The sequence below is a fragment of the Ruditapes philippinarum genome, unplaced genomic scaffold (genome assembly GCF_026571515.1).
Source record: "Ruditapes philippinarum isolate M1 unplaced genomic scaffold, ASM2657151v2 ctg18652_1_1_1_1, whole genome shotgun sequence".
Classification (NCBI taxonomy): Eukaryota; Metazoa; Mollusca; class Bivalvia; order Venerida; family Veneridae; genus Ruditapes; species Ruditapes philippinarum.
Genome location: NW_026864788.1, coordinates 7,498 through 15,836, shown reverse-complemented (window position 1 = coordinate 15,836; position 8,339 = coordinate 7,498). Strand labels below are relative to the sequence as shown.

Sequence of the window (8,339 nt, the reverse complement as noted above, 5' to 3'; positions counted from 1 at the left end):
AAGTCGATGGTATACTATACTCTGGAAAATCTTTCGTACGAAAAAGTAGTGTAGATTTACTTGTAGTCTTGTAAAACATGAAAAAGGCGTTGTATGGACTTGCTGTGGGGTGACATCCTCTTATTTGAATTGTTTTACTTACAACGACAGAATTGTAGTGCTATGAGGAAAATAAAATGTTGCCCATTATTCAACCCTAGTTTTTCCTTTGCAAAAAAAAATTTAGGAGTGATCTTTTAATTTTCGACATTTTGTATTTGTTGTTGATCTCAAGGATTTCCCTGTCTAGATTTCTATATTAATTAATCAATGCATGCCATACAGTTCACCACGCACGTTATAACGGTTTTTCAAGGACTGGTCAAATATAAATGTTATATAAAATGACAATTTAAGTAGGTGCATTGTTTTGTTTTCTGTAACAGGACACGAACAACTACGATTGGTTGGCGGCAACACAAATCATTCTGGAAGAGTCGAAATCAATATGGGAGGATCATGGGGCACAATCTGTGATGATGATTTTGACAGAGCTGATGCAATAGTGATTTGTAGAATTTTGGGGTATCCGCGACCGTAAGTGTGAACTTCGAGAATGTTCAGTATTTAATCTAAAACTGCAACGTCGTTAATTTCTTTTATTTTCTTCATTACAAATTGGGCATGCTTGTTTATGATCCGTCTCTTTGCTTACTGATGAAAGTATTGATTAAATGATCTATATCGATGTTACAATACATATACAAATAAATACACTTACTCATATTTATCTAGTCACTATGTAAATTTGTCTAAGTACTCTAGATAGTTTGACATAAATAACTAAATTCATAAACACAGTTTTTACAACTAAAAGAAAACTATAACTAATTTGCGTTTGACTAGATATTAAAGTCAGATGACATATATTACTCTGTATTAGAGTACCAGTGCATAATAATCTCGGATTGCCCAAAATAGCCGGAAGGCTTCTTTCACTTGGGGTCCATGGATATATACATAATTGAATATACAACACAATTAAATATACAAAAATACAATGCATGATTCATACTCACCTGATGGAAACTAAATTAGGATTTATTTCTGGTTTAAGTCAACAATCCGCTGATTGAAAATGAAGCGTTTAGCGCTTAACTAAGACGTTGTACACTCCAATATTTTAGTTTATTTCCGGCGGGAATAACGTCAATTGCACGTTGAATAATTAAGGAGATGTTTGGACTAGAATTAAAGTTTTCTAATAGTGTTTGTTAGTTAATTCGTCGTTATGGCGTCGTAGAAGACGAAAACAAATATATTTATTCCGGTACTTCGCGTGTTTTTTATGCTCGTTGAAGATAGGAACACAGCATGCAAGTAAAGAAGAACTTAGACATCTTGCATTTTTGGTTTTTCAAGTTAAAATGAGTTCCATTGACTAAATTCTTAGTTTCTTCTTCTACAAAGATACAATGAATTCAACCTTGGCATGTTCTGAAGATGCTCTGATTTGATATGTCATTTCTTTAATTTTGGTGCACTTTCAAAATAATAGCCACTAAGTGGTCAACTTTGGCATTTCGTATCTTTTGCGATTTTAATATTTACGGTATGTTTGCATATATCAGTTTTGCAATGTCAGGCATATAGTTTGTAAGATCCAGACATAAAGTGGCTTAGATCAGTATTACTTGATTTTGTATTATACCTTTTTTGCTGATCCGACATAGGAAATTCTTGTTTTAGGATAAATTTGGTCAGATACTTACGAATTTATTTTTTTCTGATTTAGATCAGTTATAGTTAATTTACCTTAACAATATTTTGCCTGGATACCTGGATACATCTAATTATGTCTTATATTGAATCGTATTTTATTTCTTGACTTTGATTAAAAATGTTTATGCAATAATTTTAACCATTTAAATACTAGAAATCGTGAAAAGGTTAATAAGGTTATTGCATTTCTATTTTAGTGATATGTATGACTTATCTAATTCTAAATTTAAGGTCATACATTATGTTCAAACTGTTCCTTTATTCGATGCAAGCGAAAACATTAAAGAAATAATAATATATATGTGTTACAGCTTAAATAATGTACCGCTTACTAGCTTACTAAACAAATGTTCGTATTAGACCTTTCTATCTTAAACGGACTCCGCAATACTGAATAAAATGGGGGCTTTTCTCAAAACATAAATGTCGAAAATATGGTGTAAAAATCAATAGCTTTAACTGCAATATGTAGCGTTTTTGTACATGAATATATTTGCTATATTATTTCTATAAACCACCAACACAATAATAGATATAATATAACCAAAAGGTTTATATAGACTAAAAAACAAAACAAGTTTCTTAATTCATATACTTTATTGTCATGTTAATTTTTCAACAAAGATAACTCAGATGACCATTTATATAGAACTTTATGTGTGAGTATGTGCTATAAAAAAGGGACTAAACGTAATTGGTATCACTGCTATCGCTGCTTACGCCAAGTTCACGGAGTATTATTGGAATCTTTTTTGTCAGGAAGCTCCTGTAGAGAGCCTGGTTTTCTCTAATTTGATCGGCAAGGGAGCCCCTTTTCCTCCTGCTATAGGGGAAATCAAGAAACACAGGTCGATTAGTTCAATTTGGCGCCATTCTAGAGTTCTGCTTCCCCCGAGTCGTTAATATATGTGCTTCTTTGGTGCGACGAAGAAAATTGCTGCAACTGATACATTAAAATGACGACTTATGAATTCGGAATGTGAATGAACTGTATATAAAACACACACAAAATAAATAACTGAATTAACATCTAAGTCAACAAAATACATTCAATAAGCAGTTTCTAATGTTATAAGCAGAGAAGTGATGTATTATTTTAACCAAAGAAATTTTTATGTAGTAAATTTTGTAGAACAGTCAGTATATTTATTTTCATTATCAGTGGAATGTATCTTTTCATCTCTTTGTGACGAATGTCACTTTAGAAAATACGAAACCCTGTGATTTTGTTGAGTAATTAATACAAGGTAAGATTTACTGCTATTACGAAGTATGTTTACGTTTCAGTTTAAGATAGAAAGGTCTATTACTAAATGTTGTGCTATATTTGTTGTTTTTCATTTTATGGCTGTACTGAAGCCTGATGGATTTAATATGGTGTCTTGATCAATTTAAACATGCAGGTGGTGCATTAATCAGCTTATTCGGTTATGGTGAACTCTAGCTTACACGATGTCAGGGATTTGAAGCATCATATATTATGTGATCTACAGTATAAAACAATCAATTCTATCATCGGTTTTACATTTTCCATTGGACAACATCCTTTCAATATTGTACTTTGAAAGGGAGTGTTCAACCTGCGACCACCTTCAATTAAAATTAAACCTTTACCTGAATATAATTTACTTAAAGTTATTAAAGCTTTTCAAAATTTTCTTTGGAACTTTTGATGAAAACATCACTTAACCCATTAATGTACTTCATAAAGTCGTCTTTTCACGCCTTTCCATCCCCTTTTTGAAGCCTTAAGTAGTAAAAATTCCCTATTTTGACACCAAACACTTGTTTTCGTTTAAGAAATTATGTTTTAAAAAAGTGATCATTTTTTCGGCGCAACCCCCTATCAAATAGATATACAGTGGGTGCCAGAGGGGGATGTACCATCTATTTTGCGTTTTTAAGGGTGTCGGCAGACCCCCTCGTCTCAATTATTTTTTACTCATGAGAGGTTAAAAATGGCATCCAGTCAACCTAAATGTTATGTGTAACCAACGCTGGGAAGCCGTTGACTCTATCTCAATCCATTGAGAAGTTGCAGCATTTTGAAATCAGTTTTGATGGAAACATCAACGCACAATAATGATTTTAAACAAGTTTGAGATAACCTCTCGTTGCCATGGTGACAGGGTATTGAAGATTGAGTATGCCGTTACAAAGGCTATGGTACAGTCAACATTATTGCCAAGTTTGAACAGTATTGAAGCCTTTTTAGAGATTCATAGCAAATTGAACTTGTAACAGGAGGCTTTTCAATGAAAAGCCATTTTTCACAAAATGCTCATAAAGTAATAGGTTACATATGTACATGTAACTATTGAAGCTGCAATTACAACGTTCTGAAGGAAGAATAGGCGACTAACAGGCATCAAAATAAAACGCTTTAGGGTCTACAATGTGCGTAAGAGATTCAGATATAGTTTAAAGCAGTACGCCTCCAGAGTCATGCTTAATTTCATGAAACATTTGAAAATGTCTTTGAATGTGTAATTTTGTAAAGTCAGCAAAAGAAAGCAATTAACATATTATCAATGGCACTTACAAACCACGTAAATAGCCTTTAATGCGTTAGAAACGCAGAAGAAATATAGTTGTAAATACTGAAAAATAAGTCATCAATCGCGCATAATAATTATGACAAATATTACTTGAATCTTGAAAATCTTTACTTTTCCTTACATCTTAGTACATTTATCTCAAGTTTGATTTTATTGAGGCTTGTAGCTTTAAACGCTAGACGCATAATTTTAAAGGAGCGGATTGTTGATTTAAAACGGGAATATATCATGATTTATTTAATTTTACCCATAAAATATATTGCTATATCAGTCAAATATATGTCATATTTTTTAAAAATAAATATGAAATATAAATATGAAAGTGGGCGGAGTCAAAACATTTCGCCATTTTGTTTGAAAAAATCTGATAAATGCAAAACAACTTTTTGTTGAATTTTGCTTTGAAACTATCTAGAATGATAGAAAATGGTCTAACTAAGAAAATAAATCCGGACACCAATATCTTTAATTTAGTTATTAACGCTGTACAAATGTTTAAAGGGTTGTTTACGTAACGTCACAATGTAGCGCCAAATATCGCGTGCAAGACAAGACGCAATAATATATTACTGCGCGCTGTACAATTGCAGTTGCGTAGTAAGCAATGGGGTTCGTAACCATTTTTCTTTGATAATGAAATTAAATAAAAAGAATTTTTTTTTCGTTTTTTTGTATAATATGGTATATATTTTCACTCAACATGATAAAATGCCACATATTTTCACTCGACGTCCCGGCTCGTGAAAATATGTGACATTTTATCATGTTGAGTGGAAATATATTTCATTTTACACTCAAACGAAAAAATATCCTCTTAGTATTTTCCATTCGGTGAGAATAAATCATGACATTTGATTACAATTTTCATATTTTGTTATAATTTTCTTTACGCGAGTAACAAAACATAAAGACTGATATCTAATCAAACTAAGGAAATTTATAAAGAGTCCCTTGCATTTTCTTGTAAGTGGGTTTTGTCGGATCCAATCTTTGTACTATTTATATGTCTATAGGCAAAGAATTCAAACCACTGGCTGTACTAAAAGGTTATAGCCTTTTGCCTTAAAATTCGAAAATGTACTTTAATTACTATGTATGTCTTTGACATAAACAAAGTGGTCTTTCTTGTATGAAGGGCACTGGTTGATAACAATTTTAAATAAATGGTAAAGATATTGTATATGTTTTGCTTATGTCTGGTTGTTCATTTTTAATTTAAACAAAGACACATCAGCAAGATCAACGTTGTTGAATTTTCTCCTGGTCGCATGCCATGCATAATTCCTATGATTTATTTAAAAAAAATGAATTTTATATTCAGCTTTCCTAAGCACAAAAATAACTACTTTGATGCCCCTGTGCCCGGTTTCTGTCATTCGTCGTTAATATTTTTTATTTAAACGACATCTTTCTCTTAACCCTACAAAAATATTGATAAAACTATACAGGAATGATCTTTGGACGGTCCCCTCGAAACTTTGCTCATATGGGTCAGGGCTGCTAAACAAGACGTCACAGGAGCTAAAACTAGAACACTTTTAAACGACATCCCTTCATCAACTGTTTGATAGACTTTGATGAAATTATACAGGGATATAAAAAATGTTATAAAAATTGCTTACAATGTATATGGTTTCGGTCCCTGGAACAAGATTATGACTACAAGTGCTTAAAAATAGAAAAAGTTGACATCTTTAACTCTACTGCCCAATACATTTTGATGAAACTACAGAAATGATAATTGGGCAGTCCTTTACTAATATTGCTTGAATAGTTCTGGGGAGGGACTGTTACACAATGGATGGAGTTCTTATGAAAACCTGTCAGGAGATCTTGTGATAGCTATCACGGAGCTCGTCGGTTAACTTTTATATACGTTTATATACTACAAAACACTCGTTATAAATAGTAATTTTCATCTTTAAAAAGTGAGGTTTATGTCACTAACGTTTATGATTAGCACCTACTTCTTAGCACCTGTAAAATTCGCTTTTTTAAAGATGAAAAGTATCATTTTTTGACGAGTGTTTTTGTAGTATATACAAAAGTTTTCAGACGAACTCCGTGACATTCGTCACAAGAACGCCTGACAAGTTATCATAAGTCCCCCCCACCCTCGTGTAACAGATCCTCCCCCGTGTTACTGTTAGAAAATAAAAGAATAATGTACAGGACAATATAGATTTCATGTTAATGTTCTTTATCAGGGAAAGAGCAATTGCTTACTCAAATGCACACTATGGGCAAGGTAATGTGACTGTTCTTATAAGGAATTTGGACTGCAATGGGATAGAGGTAAACATTGGTCAATGCGATCCATCCTTTGACGCATCAAGTCACTGTGACCATTCTGAAGACAGTAGTGTGGACTGCTGTCGTAAGTATAATATAATGTTCTCAAGTTGTTACAATAAAACGTATTTGCAGTGTTATCGTAAACGAGTTAAAAAGTAAAAACTCACAATATGAATATAAAGTGTCAATTAAATAACGAAAGTTTTTTTTAACAAAGACCAACTTTACCTTGTTGATCTTTCTTCTTGTTTTTTTACTTGTCCTGTTATAGGCAACGCAGCTTCCCATACATTGTTTATTCATTAATTTTTTTCAAATAAGACATATATTCAGTAAGAATTTCATAGCTTTCAATTCATTTATGGGAGTAAAATATTTTACTTAAAAATGAGCATTGTATATATTGCACTGACTACAACGTTTCCCTGTCGACAAATATACAATATATAAATATGATTAAAGAATGAAATAGTTGTTTCTTGTACTAAAAACTTGCTCCTCTTTCTTTTGCAGCAAATTGCGGCATTGGGGGTCAGATAATAGGATAGATAAGCAAACGATGTTGAATTAAATTTGTTGTATAAGGACAGAATAAAGTGTCTCTATTGATTTGTGTGCTTCGTTTTTCACACGAATTGTGATTGACCATGAATATAAAATACGTTATTTATTGTCAAAACTATTAAAATAGAGAAATGCAGAATCCCTCAAGAAAGTCCAACACAACAAAATTGAAACTGTTGCAGGCTCGGTTAAAACAATCTTTATGCCCTTTCTTGACATCAAATAACCCATTGATGAACACTATAAGACACAATGAATATAATATTCATAGAATTTGTTGTTGTTTAAGATAATGGTGGTGTATTATATTGCGTGATGATGTTTAACTGTATGGTAAATAAAAAAATCTGAAAAAAGTGATCCCTCGGAAGCATTAAAACAGAAAAATTACATGAAAATTGCAGACTCGGTTTGATCGAGTCTGTACATGAGGGATTATAAAAAAGTGCGACATCCTCCCACCCTGGTTCCGGCTCGAGCGGTAATCAATTTCCAAAACTAAAAGTGCTGCACTCAATGATCCCGAATAACCAAATATAACAACACTGAAGTGAAGGACGGTGCAACTTTTAACGGTCGCAACACAACACCTGACACCTGCTGTTGCGATGTACAAATAAATTGAAAATGGTGTTCCTTCGAAGCATTGTAAACAGCAAAATTGCATTAATATTGCAGACCTGGTTAATTGAGTCTGTACATAAGTGATAATGAAAAAGTGCAACATATCTTACGCCCCTTACACCGGCTTGCTCTATACCCGATTCTCAACAATATATGTGCTGGACTCAATAAACTCGAAGGACTAGAAAAATATAACAACACTGAAGTTAAGTACGGGGCGACTTTTACGGCTGCCACACAGCACTTGACATCTGCTGTTGTAATGTATAAATATCCAACAAAATATGAATATTTTAAGTTTTTAACTGGTGAAAATATTATTTAATTACGTTTAGATTAATGAATTAACTATTACATTATATTTAATAATTTAGTTTAGTGGCCACTAAATAAATTAAGTAAATCTTTTAAACAAGAGGGCCCTGAATCGCTCACCAGACACAACTGTTTTTCAGCGAGTATAGGGATTTTTTTCAAATAAACTTGTAGAAAGACAAGTTCAGCTCAACTTCAACTTGCCCTTCTAATTATAAAGTT

The 8,339-nt window shown here is 32.5% G+C and overlaps 1 protein-coding gene across 1 annotated transcript; it reads left to right on the top strand.

Moving 5' to 3' along the window:
* The first annotated feature begins 386 nt into the window (after positions 1-386).
* Positions 387-7,228, top strand: LOC132726787 (neurotrypsin-like). Its single transcript, XM_060712152.1, has 3 exons — positions 387-576; positions 6,527-6,696; positions 7,128-7,228. The coding sequence occupies exons 1-3, from the start codon at positions 488-490 to the stop codon at positions 7,160-7,162; spliced, it is 294 nt and encodes a 97-aa protein (XP_060568135.1). The 5' UTR covers positions 387-487; the 3' UTR covers positions 7,163-7,228.
* Positions 7,229-8,339: the final 1,111 nt, after the last annotated feature.

Bases quoted from the DNA above. Each gene is read 5' to 3' on its own strand.
- LOC132726787 (XM_060712152.1), top strand. From the start codon at position 488: ATGGGAGGATCATGGGGCACAATCTGTGATGATGATTTTGACAGAGCT. The intron at 577-6,526 runs GTAAGTGTGAAC...GTTCTTTATCAG, and splicing joins ATTTTGGGGTATCCGCGACC to GGAAAGAGCAATTGCTTACT. The intron at 6,697-7,127 runs GTAAGTATAATA...TTTCTTTTGCAG, and splicing joins CAGTAGTGTGGACTGCTGTC to CAAATTGCGGCATTGGGGGT.